This window comes from Andrena cerasifolii, chromosome 6 (assembly GCF_050908995.1).
Source record: "Andrena cerasifolii isolate SP2316 chromosome 6, iyAndCera1_principal, whole genome shotgun sequence".
In the NCBI taxonomy this organism is placed as follows: domain Eukaryota; kingdom Metazoa; phylum Arthropoda; class Insecta; order Hymenoptera; family Andrenidae; genus Andrena; species Andrena cerasifolii.
Window position 1 is genome coordinate 3,989,697 of NC_135123.1, and position 19,990 is coordinate 4,009,686.

The 19,990-nt window shown below is 40.7% G+C and overlaps 1 protein-coding gene across 10 annotated transcripts in view; it reads left to right on the forward strand.

The window, feature by feature from the left end:
- Window positions 1–17,949, forward strand: part of Endoa (SH3 domain containing GRB2 like, endophilin-A) — a 78,939-nt gene extending 60,990 nt beyond the window's left edge. For 3 of the 10 annotated variants that reach the window (XM_076814103.1, XM_076814105.1, XM_076814104.1), the window contains exons 7-13: window positions 1,028–1,093; window positions 5,013–5,113; window positions 5,244–5,347; window positions 7,543–7,661; window positions 10,011–10,103; window positions 11,242–11,357; window positions 12,774–17,949. In XM_076814103.1, coding sequence (XP_076670218.1) covers window positions 1,028–1,093; window positions 5,013–5,113; window positions 5,244–5,347; window positions 7,543–7,661; window positions 10,011–10,103; window positions 11,242–11,357; window positions 12,774–12,893 — 719 coding nt within the window. In that variant the 3' untranslated portion in view covers window positions 12,894–17,949. The remainder of the gene's footprint in view (window positions 1–1,027; window positions 1,094–5,012; window positions 5,114–5,243; window positions 5,348–7,542; window positions 7,662–10,010; window positions 10,104–11,241; window positions 11,358–12,773) is intronic. The other 7 variants (XM_076814108.1, XM_076814106.1, XM_076814113.1 and 4 more) reach the window with 7 other exon arrangements.
- The last annotated feature ends 2,041 nt before the right edge of the window (window positions 17,950–19,990 follow it).

A 19,990-nucleotide genomic window follows, 5' to 3' on the forward strand; every position in this document is an offset into this window, starting at 1 on the left:
CATCACATAGCATAGCATAGCATAGGATAGCATAACATCACATAGCATCACGTAGCATAGCATAGCATAGCATAGCATAGCATAGCATAGCATAGCATCACATAGCATAGCATAGCATGGCTAAGCTAAGCTGTGTGATGCTATGCTATGTGATGCTATGCTATGCTATGCTATGCTATGTGATGCTATGCTATGCTATGCTATGCTATGCTATGCTATGTGATGCTATGTGATGCTATGCTATGCTATGCTATGCTATGCTATGCTATGTGATGCTATGTGATGTTATGCTATCCTATGCTATGCTATGCTATGTTTTAACGTAGCTTTTGGTGGAAACGGTTCCATAAGAATGTATTGAAATTAATGTTTTAATACCTAGCATAGCATAACATAGCATCACATAGCATAGCATAGCATAGCATCACATAGCATCACATAGCATAGCATAGCATAGCATAGCATAGCATAGCATAACATAGCATATCATAGCATAGCATAGCATAGCATAGCATAGCATGGCTAAGCTAAGCTGTGTGATGCTATGCTATGCCATTCTACGTTTTTAAAAAATTAGCTTCAATACATTCTTATGGAACCGTTTCCACCAAAGCTACGTTAAAACATAGCATCGCATAGCATAGCTTAGCTTAGCTTCTCGGTGCATTCCCGGCTTAACGATCCACTGATTTTATGATCTTGCTATATATCTTCCAGCTGCTATACCTTCAAATAGAATACCGGGTTTAGAAGTCATGAAAAGTGAAGAGGGGATTGACGGGCCAGTCTAGGATTGCTTGATCTCGCCTATTTCCCCACATCTCTATTTGTGATCTGCATCCCGGTCTCTGACTTTCTCAGTTTACCCATACGTGCCTCGCCCTGTATTTCTTGCTCTCTTGATTTCTTAATTCTGGATATTCATTGGGTATTTATTCGCAAGGATATTACATGTCTTATTTGCTTTGTATAAAAGCGAAGCAATCTTGTTTTTTTTCGTTTCTTTGAATGCTTCTTTAATCATTAGCTGCCGGAAAAAGATCTGCCAGTCCACATATTGGAAGTCCAGTAAAATCTTCGTCACCATATACCGGTATGTGACTTCTTCACGTACAACGATTATCAAGTTTTCCGCTTATACTTCTAATTTTATAGGTTGCTACGCTTTGTATAGAGTAAGTGACAAATGTATACCAATACTTCCGGAGGTGAATCTATAGTCTAAAAATAAGTGAAAATGCTATTGCGAATACACAATAGATCGTATACATATATCATAATTTCTGAGGATTCATAGAGGATTACAGGATATATTTGAACTATCAGCTGGGGATTGAACCCGCCACAAGGCTAGTTAACACTGGATCCCTCACTGGGTAAGAAATACGTACCAAGTTATTCGAAGAATTTTAAATTCATTTCGTACCTTCTTTTGCATTTCGTGTCATTAATTTGTGGCGAACATAATAGAGTTAAACATGCGCTAATTATATAGAAGAGGGCACACCTCACCGATTATGATGACCTTGAAATATGCTGTCGGGGGCATGATTCTGAACAACTTTTTCGTACACGTGTTACCGTCACTCATATTTCAAGGTCATCAAAATCAGTAAGGTGTGCCCAAGCAATCGAAGCAGCCACGGAATGGGTCCACATCGTTCAACGTAAAAATACTTCAAGTTTCCATGTATGTGATTTTTTGTGTATACACACTGTTTCTCGATCATTTACTTATTTTAATTCGAATGTATCAAATTTTGTAAAGCGCTTTTCGATAAATGATACGGTTCTACAACCTGGAACTTGATGGCTAAGAAAATATCCACGGTACGAACGAAATTCTTCACATGCATTGCTATTTGCTAATTGTAAGCTATACACGCATTAACCCTCAAACACCACACTGGGTCTGCGTGACCCAGGCCGTTTGGATGATTCGTGGCCATTACTAAACGGTAAATGGTGAGGAGCTGTTGTGGTGGGGGAAAAAACTTTGGGACCCCTACTACGGAGTCCGCACCACCAGGCCCCTAATTTACCTGAAGAAGCGGAGTGACATCGTGAAAAAGGTAGTTTATGGGTCACGCAGACCCAGTGTGGTGTCCACGTCAGTATTTCGGAAAAGTGGAGTTAACAGTTACTACTGAACATTACTGTTTGTTCAGTAATGTGCTCTTCGTGTAAATGAATGATTTCATAGTGATTTATACTGTTTTTATAAAATAAATTATTATTCCAACCGTTTCATTGTATAATTTCACAGAGCACATTCGGAAGAAGCAAAAGTCACTCGACTTCACCTCGCGAAATAATTATATTTTTTGGGACCAATCAGAATGACATATATATTTCCTTAAAGTATACCTTTCGATTGATGTATAATAAAATCCCCGTACTTTTTTTTAGAAAAAACTGCGATTAAAAGAAGAAAAAACGGAACTTTCAGAACACGGACGTCTTTTTTTCAAAATATCTTGAGCATCAAAAGATTTTTGACCAAACTATCGATATATTTCATTTCCGTATTGTCTGTCGGATTGATTAAAAAAAAATTGTTTGAATCGGTGCAGCAAATCCTGATATATAGAGGAAAGAAAATTCTGGGTCGCGCGGACCCAGTGTGGTGGAAGCGTTAGGAAAGTATAGTGTGGTGTTTGAGGGTTAAATGTATGCCTGCTCTCTCGGTTCATTTGTATTTAACCATATCAATGGTTGAAGAACACAATTAGATTAATGAAAATCATTGGCACTCTGTTTGTTAGAGTTTGTTAGTAACGGACGAACCAGTGCCTGGCTAACACCGGGAGCCTATATAAGGAGGTTGGTTTCCGTGGACGAACCGGTGCCTGGCTAACGCCGGGAGCCACTAGGAAGATAAATGTTCACGGACAAACCGGTGTCTGGATTAACACCGGGAGCCACTAGGAGGTTGGTTGTCGTGGACGAACCGGTGCCTAGATAGTACCGAGAGCCACTAGGAAATATTAATTTAGCCTCGTAACTTTATAATGCGATACACCTCTAGCGGTGAAGATGTATCTATGTGGGTTAGTCTCACAGTGGAAATTCAGACGATGATTAGATTCAAATGAAAGAACTCTGAGTAAGAAATAACTAATTATATTCTATAAGCACGGTTCTTACAATTGTTTAAGTGTTTGGTTGTCGCGCTACCTAAGTCCACCTCTCGGTTTTGACGCACTGAGAAATGCGGGGGTCTTAAAGAGTCTAATAATTACAACGCCTATCAGCAACACTGCATACTGTATGGCTTAAGTTGAATTAGTACTTAAAGGAGAATGTTACCCCGAGTATGGGTTCGTGGCCTTTTGTTATACGGTGAAATTCGGCTAGAAAGTAGTGGGAACATGAATGCCTTCAATTGAATTGTTGCGAGGTTGCCGGGGCTGAGATTCTTGCCTGAGAATCTGGTCGGTTGCCGTGGCTGTCTTCGGAAGGGTCGTTCTCCGGGCTCCGGTAATTCGGGTGAAGGTGCCGGGAATGGGGACTCGGTCTGGACCGAAGGTAGGGGATCTTTGCCGGTTTAAGAGTTGGAACCCACCGTAGAGTGAACATGGATTTATTGAGCTTTGAACTGACGCTAATCGATTCGAAAAAGTGAGAGAGCCTGCCCCGTTTTGGGCATTGGTTTACACATGGTCATTTGGGTCACGGTGGGGGCCTAATGGTCTCCGTCCGATGACCCGTGGCCGTGCAGCGTTCGATGACCGTGCATCGTTTGCGGATTCCTTTGCATAGCTGCACATCTTGCTGGCTCGATGTAAAGCGGTGGTTGTTTCATAACAGAATGTTAGGTTTTCGGGGAAAACTCGGTTGCATCACACCACTTGCAGGAAACGGTGACCCCGCCGGGTCACGTGCATTCCGGACACCCGAAAGGGTTCAAAAGTCAAAGATAAGTCTGCGTTCGTAACATCTGAATGGAGCGTCAGATCCCGCAACGAAAACCAGGTCCCGAAATAACGGGTAACCGCATATGTTTGAGTCGACGAAATTTCGGGACCCCAACGCGAACCCAAAAAAAGTTCCCGACCGACCCGAGCCCGAAATATCGGGTACCAGTACACCTCTATTTAATAATTTGATTCGTGCCTGGCAAGATTGCGTATACCTAATCATTAAGCCCGATCAAGATGTGTTCATTGCGTATAAGTGCTGCAGCCGAAACTGAACTCTGTGGACACTGTCTTTAATCCTGTATAATTCAGAAATTATGGTATTTGTACTCATGACCAATGAATCATTTCGGATCAGCACGCGTGTACAGCGGACAAGCTGCCCTTTACAACGTCACGCTATGGGCCCATAAAGGGACGCGTTCTCCGTCGTGCGTATGTGGTCACCCGGAACGAATTATCGGTCTGAAATGTACGACCTGTGTTTGTATAACATTCTTTACTTGTTTAGTGTATAGATTCATCTCCTGAAGTATTAACATGCGTTTATGGCTCACCCTATATATGGTATATTTGTATAAATATAAGTAAAAATATTCCGTAAGTACATCGTATTCTATACACTCGTAAAATGCTACGTTGAGTTAGAGTAATATGAACAGAATCTAAATTTACCTTCTATAATTTTTTAAAACATTACGTATTTTGTGACACAGACGCGTATACTTGTACCACGGTGATCCATAGTTATTTCAAATCATTGTGCGAAATGTAAAAAAAATGGCAGGTATACATAACCACACGAAGTGTTTACAAATGCACCGAAGGTATTACAAATGTTGGATGTATCACTTCGTAAACTTCACAATAAAGTTTTAATATTTGCACATGATTGCGTTAGAAGTGATGGAATGTACATAATCGAAATATTTAGTATTACTTTATAATTGATTTAATTTCGCTATTATTAAGTTGAATATGCTTTCTGTTTCTCTCTCTGTTTTCTTTATATCTCATGTATCGAACTTAAGCATTGAGGTAACCCTGTAGTGCAATTTTTAATGTATTCGCCGGCGCAAATTTTGCGAGCAGGTTCTCACGTTTCAGACGATGAGATTCGTCAAGCCGAGGAAAAGTTCGCGGAAAGTCTCCACCTGGCACAACTGGGCATGTTCAATTTGTTGGAGAATGATGTAAGTTGTATGATATATATTGGTACAATATTTTAAGTAGTTTCAAATAGAGTCTATACGTATATTTGCTATTCATAGATTCTTAATATTATAATGTAATATAGTATTTTCTATTCTGTTTTGTATTTAGGTAGAACAAGTGGCACAGCTTGCGACGTTCAGTGAAGCTCTTCTGGACTACCACCAACAGTGTACTGAAGTTTTGAGAACACTAACGGAGACGCTTCTAGAGAAGTATGTATTTACTTGAGATCTCCCTAAAATTAACTCTCGGAAGGCGGACCCGTGGAAGGCGGAGATGGGTCATTCTTGACCCGTAACAAAATCTCGTACGAACATGTTTCGGAATCAGCTTTGACATCTGCGTCAAATGGTCATCAATTCCAGTTCGCTGAACCGACTCAAATGTGCCGCTAACAAGGAGACCGCACAGGTTATGCAATCGGTTCTGGAATGAGACTGGGTGGACATTGTAGTGCACACCTAGTGTTACAAAACCGTAAAGGGTTTTTGTACAATGGGCCTTCGTTTTCGAGAAATTTGAGTTCAAAGTTTTGCGCGACAGTAGTATTTCAGTTGTGCAAACATTCTTAGGAAGCAACGGTTGTAGCTGCGATATTAAGATGTTTGGCTACGGTGCTGGAGGTCTTCGGTTCGATTCCTGGTGCGCGCTTGTTTTTTTTTCTTTTTCTTTTACTTACCGTAGTAATGTAATGGCTGCACCTAAAATTATTTTGCGCTGTAACGATGTTAATAATATATATTATTACAATAATACTGCACACAAAGTACAAACATAATACAAGTGCAGATATAATATAAATATAATAAAACCACAAATTACAAATAATATCAGTGCAACAATATTAATATTATTATCCTTATCGATGATGTATTAAATTTACTACGTCTATAAGTGTGAGTGCTTTTATATATTTAAAAAATATGCCGAAGACGTCGCGGGCTGCAGACTATCGAATAGACTTTAACGGCAGTTAGAGCTCCGGTCATATCTGACCGTAAGGATAGTCGTATACAGTAATATTGTTGCATTGATATTATTTGTAATTTGCGGTTTTATTATATTTATATTATATCTGCACTTGTATTATGTTTGTACTTTGTATGCAGTATTATTGTAATAATATATATTATTAACATCATTACAGCGCAAAATAATTTTAGGTGCAGCCATTACATTACTACGGTAAGTAAAAGAAAAAGAAAAAAAAACAAGCGCGCACCAGGAATCGAACCGAAGACCTCCAGCACCGTAGCCAAACATCTTAATATCGCAGCTACGACCGTGGCTTCCTAAGAATGTTTGCACAACTGAAATACTACTGTCGCGCAAAACTTTGAACTCAAATTTCTCGAAAACGAAGGCCCACTTTACAAAAACCCTTTACGGTTTTGTAACACTAGGTGTGCACTACAATGTCCACCCAGTCTCATTCCAGAACCGATTGCATAACCTGTGCGGTCTCCTTGTAAGCCTTATTGCTCTACGAAAAGTTTTGGCTTATGTTTTTATCGTAGGATTAATATTTGGGTCTCCAGTAAACCACGTTCGACATTCGAGAGTTAAGATTTTATGAATGTTAAACAAAGGATTAGATTGCAATAGACACAAGGACACAGCGAAATATTAGTTCTTTTAACTCTTAAGTAGGCGCACTGCCAAAATCACACAAGTGGACCCATGGGGTCAGCAGTCACCCCAACTTTATTTTTAAAAATTACGAGCGGTCTTACGTCGGTATTTTTAATAACTCGACGACATTTCCAATTTATACTGTACGTACATGCTTGTAAACTATAACGTCCGAAACTGTCGCTCCTGAACAAAAAAGTCGGGAGTTTTGCCCCATCTTCGAGACCACCGAGTCTAAAGGCCGGCTTCATCTACTCTGAGAGTGATCGGTTGCTCACTGCTGCAGTGTGGTTGGTGTGAGGGAATCAAATTCACTTTGTGTACATACATAGTTTGCATCTGTAAAGGAATCATTGGATCCATATGTTGACATCTTTTGTACCTCGCACCTTTCATCAAATATTTCTCTTATTTTTATTCCCTGATAGCCAGATCTGGGCAGCAGAATCTGACATCAGAACCGTAGTCGTCTGTGTCCGCAGATGGCTGTGTTCTGAGTTGCAGAGCCTGATGTCAGATTGGCAGCAGATCCGCCGCAGATTCTGCCTTCTGCTACGGTTCTGACATCAGGCTCTGCGCTCTCATCCCAGAGCCAGACCCTGCTACCAATCTGATGTCAAACTGGAAACAGATGGTTATCAGGGATTATTTCCGTGATATTAAGAAGTAAAGAATGAACGATCTTTTACAATCTAATATTCTTTTCCATATTTGTCACTGTAACTGCTTTCGCTATAACTGTTTCACGTTTTAATGTCGCCTATTTGGATTACAGGAAAGACGAAGCAGCAAGCAAGCCGAAAATGGAATTCATACCGAAAACATTGACTGATTTACACGTGGATGGATTACCCATATCGGATGCTATGAACGGTGGGAACTACTCTCTTCACGGTAAAACACATTTTACACGTACACATACAAGATGATAATATTTGCGGGTGGATAGCTGTCTGTTTCTTGTTCCCTCTGTATTGCAACATTTCTACGTGTCTAACTGTACACTCTGCCCATATACGTTGTCGTATTTCCTCCTAAGTGATTTGCGTCTATCGTCTCTTTGGCTGTAATAACTATATTAAATTTCTTCTCTCTCTCTCCCCCACCCCCCCTCTCTCTCTTTCTCTCTCTCTCTCTCTTCCTCTTGCATTTAAAGGAAGACGTTACATACGCACACGTCAATTTCATATTCAGGTATGAGGGAGCTATTTTAATACTTCATCGGCAGATGACACCACATTGCGTTGAATCTAAAGGTGGCTATCTGTTGCACTTTAAGCATTTGTGTTCTATCAGTTGAAATAGGTTTCGAAATCATTTTATTTCTAACAAAAGAATAATGTCACGGGAGTGTAAGGAAATGAATTTGTCAGACAGATAGTTTGGGAATTTGCAGCAGTGCAAAATACGGTGAATATAAAATGAGAGAACTAATAAGCTCACAAGAACACAATTCCAAGTTATATAAGTTTATATGAATTTGTATTATTATTATTGAGCATCAGTCATGTTGAACAATTGTGTTCGAGCCCATTACGAGCAATCCTGCTGATGAGTCATATCGACAGATCTGCCTGTCTCGCAAAGCGCAGAAGCCCACCTGTCACGGATTTGTCTTCCACGTTCGTCGCGTGGAGGAAGAACGTCCTCATTACGGCCAGCTTGGGAGCCACCAAACCTCACAAAGCGGTATAAGGTGGAAAGGGGTTTCCTCCTCTGCACCATACAGAGTTATCCACTTAACTCAGAACAGAGCGCGAGAACAGATGAATGGTCAAGTAGCCAGTCCCTGTATTAAAGAAGAAATTGGTTTTTGGATGTACCAACGCCTTGCTCCGGGTTCTTGGGTCGCTTTCCCCTGAGCCTAAGGCAAATGTCGAGGCTAAGGGCCATGCAACGCATCTGTTTTCTCGCGCGCAGATTGTGAGTTTAGTGGATAACCCTGTATCTCAGGCACACAAGCTCCTTTTTCATCTCCATACGCACAAGATGTTTTCTTGTGAGTCAATGTTCAGTGATCAGTCCGATGAGTTGACGCAGTTGCTTTCTTTCCATGCGTATCAAGAATGCGTCCAGCTCGTTGGTGATTCTTAACCCGGTCTCAGAGCCCGGCAAGTCGCCCCGTAACCCAACTCCTCGCTAGTCCCTTGACCGTGCTTGGGGAGACCGCTAATGGGGCATATGGTACTCATGGGGGGTTTTGATCCCCTGATCTTCCCCCAGCTTTTCCTCAGCTTTGATACCCACTACTACTATGTAGTTTAACGTGATTGTTATGCCCCAACCATGTCAGAGCTTCAACACAGTCTCGAACCAGCCTGGATCCCACCTATACCTTTAGGGGAGCCTCCAGCGCTACCTGGTCGCCACTGCATATACATATATAGGGTGTTCGGTAACAGATAGTAGAAAATGAAATGGGTGATTTCTATATGACAAAATAAAATGAAAATCACGAGTAAACAAATTGGGGTAGAGGAGTCCCTTTTTTTATATTATTAATGTTTGAAAATTGGGGTCAGTAACGCCTGCAGAACGGCAATTCAGTGATCAGAAGCGCATCTCCCAAACTGAATATAATGGGTCGGTGATCGGAGAGGGTTACATCGTCCTTCATCCGCCAGCTTTTTATCAGTTGAGCGACCTTGTCAGAGCCCATCATGATATCTATCCCCTCTTGTCTGTAAGAAGCTACAAAGAGGGGTTTGGAACCCCTGTTGACCTACCTCTCTTATTGGCGTTGGTGCTACCTCATATCTTGTGATGGGAGTTAACATCGCAACCCACCAATTTCTATTCCCACTACTTTTGTAGTCACTGTGGTGAGTGCGGAGGGGGGGGGGGGCTGGAAATAAGCGAGAAAACACATGATAGTGACATGCGATAAATTTCGGTCGAGATAGCGGCGGCATCGTCTTACTGAATCAAGACGACATAGAACAACGACGAGTGGTGCAGCATACCCTTTCAGCCTATCCGCCCTGCGTCGGATTAATAACGAGGCAAAACTGTAGTAACCTTGAATCCGCCTACAAATCTCCCCCTCGTAACATCATTTTGAATCCGCCTTGCTCTTAAGAGTTTGCTGTACTTTTCTCGTTCAGTATATGTATAATATTCACTTATATGTATAATACTCACAAACAGTTACCACATTTACAACACACATGTCACACATTGTGCGCCTGTTCTATGTGTACTATGTGTGCATATTTGAATGTCTGTCCTTCTGACACGATGTAGGGGCAAGTCAAGCCGGGTCTCCGATCCATGCGGACGGGAAGCGCTCACAGCTCGAGCTATTTCCGGCCGGAAACCCGCCACAATCTGCCAATGGTAAATTTTTCATGGGGTTGGCTTCTCTTACGCTAGGCTTCATTGCACCATCAATTTCACTGCTTTCGTGAACCACAGTCAAGGTCTAATTCAGGGCTCTTCAGCGTGGGGACCCCTCACGCGCCTACTTCCCCTTCCAATCTATCTTTCGCGCAGCGTGCCTTCCGTTGTCAAGGAGACGACGCGGTATCCCCATGGACATAGGAATATAGGGACGTAGCAATTGTTGAGGGGGGTGAAGCAGCTTCCGGGGAGCGGGGAACTATGGTCACATGGTATGTACTCTGGTGTCACATTGGCGATTGGTTGTGATCGCGCAAGCGCAATCTTCAGGCACATCTGTAGATCGGTTTCCGTGTTTCAGCATCAGGAGCGGAACTGGCATCTTGCTCATCAGCTAGGCGCGTGAGCAAGATGTAAGAGTCATGAAATCTGCGTCATGAGGCATGCCTCAGTGTTTCACTGCAACGTGTATCAGCATCTGGGTGTGCCTTTATTTTCCTCGAGTAAGAGTGAATCAGAACCAATTGGAACCAGGGTGAAAGACAGAACCAATCACCAATGCGGCACCAGAGTACCACGTGACCGTGTTCCCCGCTTCCCACAGCTGCTTCACTCCCCTCGCCTGAAATCGCAACTATTAGTCCGTCCCTATATTCCTATGTCCATGGGTATTCCTGACAACGCGGACGAGAGTGGGAGAACCTCGAGCTTACGCGTAAGCGACCTTGGAGAGCCCTGGTCTAATTAGTGTTCTGCATTTTGTGTACCCCTGTTAATGTACTCTTAATTAGCATCCGTCTATCAATTCTTGCCACGCATGTTTGTTAAGCGATTGTACCTTATTCTTGTGTTAAGTTATGCATTTTGTAGAGAGCCCTAATTCTTTTGATTTTGAAAGTATATTACTACTTTCATTAGTTTTTTGAAAGAGCGAACGTTCATTTTAACTTTTTAACTTCTTTTAATTTTGTATTGCATAAAGACCATCATTTTGAAGAAAATATTGGAACAACCAAGCAAATGCTTACATGTCGTAGTTCTGATCATATATTTGTAAGACTACCACAGCTTAGTTTAAATTTTGATTGCGCCATTTTCTCTTTCTCAGGCTAATCGGAATTCTAATACTTTTCAGCTTCTCCTTTGGCATCGCCAAGTAAATCTCCAGCAAGAACTCCAATGGCAAAACAACCGTGCTGCTCAGCCTTGTACGATTTTGAGCCAGAAAATCCTGGGGAACTTGGATTCAAAGTAACTATCATACAAATATTCACTTGAGTAATATGTTCTAGAAGTATAATTTTCAAATATTGTTTATGAAAACTACTACCTATGGCTTCCTGATATAAGCCGTGTTCTTCCGAAATGTTGTTCCAACACTTCAGCAACATTGCAGTTAGGTTCATCTGGGGCAGCGAAGTCCAGGTGGGCGGTCTGAGGACGCTAGCATCCATAGCGTCTTCTACGTGCTGCGTGGAAGGGGGTGCTCGAAGCCAATGAAGCGGCGGGCATGCCATGGGTAGGGAAAACTCTAGTAATATGCCCTTAGGCTAGCGAAGGCCAATTCGAGCCATTTGGGAGCCCGGCCTCCATGATGTTTACCAGATCCGCGCGGAAGGGGAGCTCAAAACACAATGTTAACGTGGGCGCGCCACGGATAGGGAAAACTGTAGTAGTGGGCGGTGCACCCATAGACATATATAGACAGAGCGTGAGCTGAGGGGGGTGTAAGATTCGCGGTAAGGGGAGCGATACAGGCAAATCGGGTAACGCAGTGGTTATGCATGCCGAATGCTTCCGAAGCTAACCCGACGTGCCTGTATCTAACCTCTTGCCTTTTCCCCTCCAAGCCTACCGTTCCCCTCGCCGATAGTCCCAGCTTCTGCTCCGTCTACATAAGTCTATGGGTGCACCCTCATACCCGTACGATAGGCTTGAATGATTGGGATTCTTGGGGCCCCAGTGAGCGCTGCCACTGGGACTCCTTAGAGGGCCAGTTGTTTCAGCCTAGGGGTACGAGCCTGCACCGCATGTTACTACTTACACTCTTACAGTTTTCCCTATCCGTGGTGCGCCCACGTTATCATTGGCTTTGAGCTCCTCTTCCGCGCGGCTATGGTAAACATCATGAAGCCCGGGCTCTCAAATGGCTGGAACTGGCCTTCGCTGCCTTAGGCCCTAAAGGTGAAGTTCCACGACGCGCGCTCGGCGAGTTGGCTCGGCTCGCCCAGGTTCGGCGAGACGGCTTGGTGAGCGCGAGTCGACGAGCCACGCGCCGTGGAATTTCACCTTAAGGGTACGAGCCTACACGCACGCTACTAGAGTTTTCCCTATCCGTTGCATGCCCGCCGCTTCCTTGGCTTCGAGCACCCCCGTCCACGTAGCACGTAGAAGACGCTATGGATGTTAGCGTCCTCGTACCGCCCACCTGGACTTCGCTGATCTGGGGCCTGTTGACTGCCTCATCTCACGGGCCAATAGTCCCACATCGCAGATCTTTTTAAATGTTCTAAAAGAACGCGGTTTACATCCGAAAGCCTCGGGCATCGGCAATTTGGTTCATGAAAGCCTTAAACATCCCAAACGATCATGTTATGCAACACGATGGTTTCCAAATCATTTTTTTGTTAGTCTAATAAAATGTCTAATAAATGTGTTTTCTTGCAGGAAAATGATACGATCACTCTGATACAGAAAATTGACGAGAATTGGTACGAAGGTAGCTTGAACGGGCGTACCGGATATTTCCCAGTAACTTACGTACAAGTCGTAGTGCCATTACCTTAAGAGGACGTCGCGCGTTTCGAAACCAAAGACCCTGCTACATTCGTTCACCACCGTCTACCACAAAATTGTCTTACGCTCCAGTTAGCCTAAATCTCTCTGAAAGTCTCTCGATTATCACTTCAGTTATGGTTGGAATGCTTCTTCAAAAGATTAATTGACAGAACTTTCCTATTTCATTCAGTTTCTTTTATTTCTTGTCCCGAGGATAGCTACGCGCATGGTAATGTACATATATAATGTTATAGTGTCTTTTATCGACGTAAGGATATTCGTGCGCATAAATTCATATATATATATATATATGAATGGCTGCACAGTAAAGTGTAAACATAAAACACACCTACATACACATACACATGTACATTATATTTGAAACGTACCTACGATGGCAGTTCGCTGTCAAGAGCGGCTCTTTTCTCGCGTTGTGTCGCTTTATGTCATAATCATCACAATTACTTCATAAAATCCTCGTTAGTTTCTCACCAAAGTTTAATTGCACAAAGATGTCAGAGCGTCAAGACTGCACTGAAATTCGACTAACAAGAATTTCCAAATACTTTTTCATCAAGTATTTTCAGTTACTTGATCAGTGATTGCGTATTATGTAGGAAAACTTTAAGTTACTTTATTCCAAGGTAATCATCGATCCATTTGAAATATCATTGGACGGTTAAGCGTCCAAAGTGTGATACATCGCTTACTTGATTCGTCATGTTATATTGTACATTTTTTAAATTCATTTACTTCTTATTTGCTAAATGTCGCTGTTCCTTTTCCGAGAAATGTTTATCGAATCATGGCAACATTTCGAATTGATCTATCTATACAGTGTACGCGCAGGAAAAATTGTACCGTGTACAGCATATTTGTACATTGCATAGCGATTCGTTTCCATATCCAGGTCGTTCGATGTTTCTTGATCGTTTTACCATTATTTTTAACCACGTAGGTGGCACCACAGTAGAACTCTTAGGATTTAGTTTAAGCGATCTTCAACATGGCGGAGAATCTCTTCCACGAAGTCGTTGCCGACTATATGATTGTAAACAGTTGCGTTTCCTAGAATTCCATTTAGATATTCTGTCGTGATTACTTCAAGCGATAAGAAAATACGAATTATATGTGTTAAACCGTTCGCCCCTAATTTTACATATCGTTCATTAGCCTATCGTAATTTGTATACGGTTGTGTTAGCGACAGCTTCTTATGCGACTTCCTTTAATGCAATTGAAATGCTAATGAGAGCATCGAATTTTTGCCCATGCTCGTTGCTTTGTCACCCCTCCTCAATCCCACCCTTCCAATCTTCAAGTAAAAAAGACCTAAATCTAAATCAGAGTTCTTACCACGTTCACGTCTTCGTGTCACAAATATTCAGTTTGCCCTTTTCACGGACTTTGTACGAGAGTTAAACCGCCAGAACAATGAAAGTAATTAAGGAACTTGACTATTTGTTGCCACGTGAATATTATAGGTAATCTTCAACAAGTATATGCTAACATAATATAATAATGTTAGAGTATATATAACGTACGTATTATGTTGTCGACGACAGCGGCAACGGTGATGACTACGACGACGGCATTATAATTGTAATAATTATTATTATTAATATCCGCGTCTTTTTTCCATTACTGTTACGGTAAATGTAAAGTGTTCTTGGCCTTACCTTCATATTCTGAATCATTTCAAAAGCAGTTTAGTGTAGTTCGTATTTAATGAATTCGCGGCACTTTGAACAGTGTTTCAATAACAGTTACTCAGCTTTATGATAATCGAAGTACCCCGTTCTAACTAAGAGTAATAATGTTAACACGCAGTTGATCGATATTATTAAACGGCTAGTTTTACTTATACTTATTAATGTTGAATTAGTCATATGCGTAATCTTTATAGCAAGTATTTTTTATGAGTTTAACTGCATCGATATGTCAGTGAATTATGTGTAATATATTTTCTGAGGCAGACGGTATTAAAGTATCGTGTTGAATTGGAACGTTGTTCTAATGGCCGCTTATATTGTCGAGAATGAAACTAAACTTCTGTATTGATTTGATGTAACGGATAGTTACAGATTATTCAGGTATCCGATACTGCTACCGTTGTTACCGTCATCAGCGATCAGTCAATGCGGAAGAAGATTACGAGGAGAAGAGAATATTGCTAATTTTACCTATTGCAATTATTGCGAGCCACGAAACTTTTCCCCCGAAAATTTGAAGTTGTATCGATGTTGTGCAATATTAAAGTTTAATATCGTGGTGTTTAGTCGATCGCTGCGATCGCTGGATCAGTGTTTCTCAAAGGCAATTACGGAAGGAGCGTACTACGAAAACCAATAAATTAATACACCGAAACAATTCTCCGTCAGGTCCAATGATATAAGAGGCATTTTCACATGGCCTGACCAAACGAATCATCTTGTTACTTCTTGTTAAAAACGGTAGAGAGGACTCTCGTTCTTACGATTATGTCTTCGGCAGAGCGACACGCTTATGGAAGAATGTAATTCTAGCAAATAAGTCCTATATGAATGTTTTCATAATTTATCGAAGATATAAGACAATGGTAAAATATAGCTGATAGCAAAGTAATATTACTTTAATTGTAGCTGTGTACTACAGATACCAGGGCACATTGTAATCATTTTGTGTTCCTTTAAACGTGAATATCTGCTAGGAATTTTGTCAATTAATAAGAATATTTGAGCCGCGAGTTTAATCTTCCAAGTACCAAGGAGATTTGCCAGGGAGGAAGGGAAACGTTAGGTACAAAAGTTGTTGAAAGCGATGAGAATGTTTTGTAACCTGCGTTCACGCGCGAACGATAGCAATATAGAAGTGGAGATATTTTCTTGGAACGAGAGACATATCAATCTATCCGATGGATGCGCACGATTTTGAGAAACACTGTGCTGGTACAGCGGATGAACACGATGAGAAAGTATCGAGGGAAATTGATTTGTCACGTGATATTTATTTCCATGTTAAGTCCGCATGTGCTTTCGCTCTTGCGGTACCTGAAACACCTTTCACTGGAACGCAAAGGTGATCGACGATTGTGAGATAAAATTAAACGAAGGAAACAAAAAAAAACAGAAAAAGTAAAAAAATAAAAAAAGGCAAAACAAAATGATCTATAAATATTAAATCGGTATCTTACTCTATAAATGTTGGCTATTGTTAAATGTTGAATATTGTTCTGCGGAGGGCTTGCCTTTTTTCGAACGAACAGACACCGTTTTGAAGCTCACATCGTTTACGTTCCATTGTATCTATGTTTCGTTATTTTATTGTGATAGCGACGAATGCGCTTCTTACATGTAGGTTTATTATACAGGATGTTTCAAAACTGCAAGTGCATACTTAATTGAGTGATAGTATTCGTAGATCGAAACAATAAAGGCTCGTCAATGTTTCGTGGTAAGTTGATAAAATAATTATTTGTCAATATTAATCGAATGAACAATTTTAAATTAACGTAAGGACTAAGAAATAATTAAGGAAAATAGCTATAAGAGAAACGATAAGAAGTATCGCGACTACTTGGATTGAACCTCTAAGGAAATGTAAGACAGTCATGCCACTGAATTTCTAAAGTTGTCAATCATTTTGTAGCGTGTCATGCATTCGTACAAAACATAATTGGCTTATGCCCTAATGAACTGAATATTTAAAAAAAAAAAAATGAATACGTTATTTATTTTATGTATTGTTTTGGAACACCCTGTGTCTATTTTTTATGGAAACGTATTATTTCGCGATAGGTAGGCTTAGTTCTAAAAGTATTATGCAACTTAGAGGATAGAGGCACCATTTTCGAACGCACGAATCCCGTTCGAAGCGACAAGCTCTCCGCATTTTAATTGTAATCTAACTATTTGGGGTTCGAGCAGATACCGAATCTGTCGCTCCCCGTAATGTCACTGAGCATCCTTGGTCTGGAAAATCGAATTACAGATGCTTCTTTTCTTTTTAACCGACTTCAAAAAAGGAGGAGGTTACTCAATTCGTCACGTATATTTCATGATGTATGTATGTATATATGTTCACGCATAACTTCCGTATAGGCGCACCGATTTCGAAGATCCTTTTTTTATTTGAAAGAGTATGAAGAGCCGGTGGTACCATATTAATTTCTTTTTTATTACAACCTGGAGACGCTAGGATTATCTAGAATTCCAGGTTTAATTATGTTCGCGCAGAACTTTGTAACGCGTGGACCGATTTGGATGATTCTTTCATGAATGTTTTTTAACCGACTTTAAACAAAGGTCACTAAAAATTATAAAATAAACTTTTTAAAAAAAAAGTAAGAAACCGACTTCAAAGGTGTGCTAAAAAGGATAAAATAATTTTTTTTAGAAATCGGTGCCAAAATAGAAACAGAATTAAATCAATTTCTAAACCTGTATCAATTATAGTTCATTAGCACACTAACGACCTGGAATTTAGAGCGCGCAAAAATTTAGTGGGACATCACGTGTCGAACCGATTTAATTTCGTTTTTATTTTGGCACCGATTTAAAAAAATATATATTTTATCCTTTTTAGCGCACCTTTGAAGTCGGTTTTTTACTTTTTTTTAAAAAAATTTATTCCCTGTCTATAGGTTAGCCTGCCATGTGTATTTACTACCTACTTTGTTGAGGTGTGTCTGCATCAAAAGACGACTAACTCGCTCGATTTTCTTTGCTTCTCTTGGCTCTGGTTCACTTATATTTTGTAAGCGTCAGAATGTCCAAGATTCACGAGAACCATTGAAAGGAGCGAGAACTCCTTTTACATTAATGTTACGTTCTCAATATTGTGTCGTCTTTGAGTTTCCTTCTCGAACTCTTTGTAACTGATAAAACGTAAAGAGACAACCAGTGGATGCAACACAGTGATACTTTCAGACAATACATTACAATTAATTACACTTATATTAATAAATTATTCTATTATGAATATTGAACTCCGATTGAAAATGAATATACGACATGTACTCGATTTCGGTCAGTGCTAAATAATTATTATCACTAATTAAGAAATAAAGTGTGCTCTATGTCATGCTACGTGACCCGAAAGTGACTATATAAATTTACCCTTCCAAATGTCCTAAAGAATTCTGTAAATTAAAAGCGTTCCTGTGTTTTTCCTAAATAAAATGTACGAGCAAGCCGTTATAGACTCTATTATTGAGGTCACTGTTTTAAATATGCATGTACATAATTAGGGATAGATGAGTTTGTAATTTGTATATTCGACAGTATAAATGATTTGGTCTCTGACGAATGAATCAAATATTCTATTTTGAAGAATGAATGTTTAATATTTTTAAGTATTTGCTAAATGTTTGATCTGCACAGCATGACTGTCTGTACAGAATAACTTTCAAAAAGTTAGTTATCCCATAAAAATAGACGATCTTCTAATTATTTAAAGTAGTGCATTTAAATAAAGTTCGAACGAGTTAAATGTTTTTGTTATATTTATTTCTAAACCTTATTATACATATGTATTGTTGCGTGTACAGTGTACATATAACTTCATGGGCTACTGGTGCTCGCATCCCAAGTTAGAAGACGGTCGGTAAAGCGGGTAAAGACCGAAATTGTAATTGATTAACCGCCAGTCTTGAACTGATGGGACTCACGAACAGAATTGTCAAACCAAGCTCTGAACTATTTGTGATAGTGAATAAATTATCGTATTGTGTTGCTTCAATTGTGTTAAACCGAGAATAAATAAACATGGCTAACGAGAAGGCTCCTACCCGCCGGAACATTAGTGTCAGAAGTGGGATTCATACGAGGTCCTCAGCGGCAGGCGATTTCTATTTGCAAGAAATGTTCGAGAACTTCCAGAGGACCATTAACTATCGGACAACTAGGAGAGCAAAAGTCTTCCGAGACAGGTCACGGAAAACGTGGCTCGAGAGGCCCGAAATGCTGCTTGGGAAACTCGTTTGTACGTTAGGCAGTGGGGGAGGGGTGAGACAGGCGACAGTTAACAGTGTAAATTGTGTTGTAAATAGCTATGTAAATGAGAATGTAAATAATAGGGTAAATAGTGTTTTTCCTGTATCTGCGCAAGTCCCTCGTTTGTTTCCGCCGCTGACCCGTTGCCGGACCCGTCATTGTTTGCAGGATGCGGTTATGAAGGTTCTCGCGTACCTACTCATTTTGACGCAGGGGGACCAAGCCGTCTTTGTTTGGCTGAAGTTTTCCCGTTTAGTTAGCACCGCATTGGTAGGAGGCGCTAGGTACATCACACACACATACCTACGTGTATCAGTGAGCACAACACACAACCTTTCGACGTTGGTGAAATGTTACCATGACGACCGTCGTCATTTAGAAATGTTTGGCGCAGACACGAGGAAGTGTCCTCACTTTCCCTGGTTTACCCTTTCTAAGGCCGTCTGACCATGGATTGTCGCGTCAGTGACGCGTATGCAGCAGATAGAAGGATATACAAAGAAATTGAATATATTTTCTTTTCCTAAGAAAAGAAGAAATATTCAATTTCAATGTTTATCCTTCTATCTGCTGCATACGTGTCGCTGGCGCGACGATCCGTGGACAGGTTTTAAAGTAAACGGTGCATTACACGTATACACATACACATACGTCCCGATTCACACCAATTCACACATTCACAGTTTAGTACGCACCTCATTGGTAGGAGGCGCTACAAACTCTGCTTCAACTTTCGTAAGAGGGAAGCTTGGCCCCCCTGTTTTGACGTACGCGTTGAAGCCGACAGGTTACGATAAGAAGAGTATGAAGTACAATTTGAAGCAATGACGAAGATGAGGCGAAGTACTAAATAGTACTTTCAAATATGTTCTTCTATGAATTAGAAAATGGATTTGTAAAAGAGATTCGTTGGGATCTTCAAGTTGTCTCCCCAAACAACTGGAATTAGAAGATCCTGCAGAATACTTCAACACATTCAGACTGTCAAAAAAATCTTTTGATTTATTATTCAACAAATTTAAAACGCAAATTCAAAGAACACATATACACATTCGAAGTGCCATTGAAGAAGAAGATGCTATGCAAAAAGGAATGTCACAGCGTACAGCTTCCAAAAAATATGGAGTGCCACGAT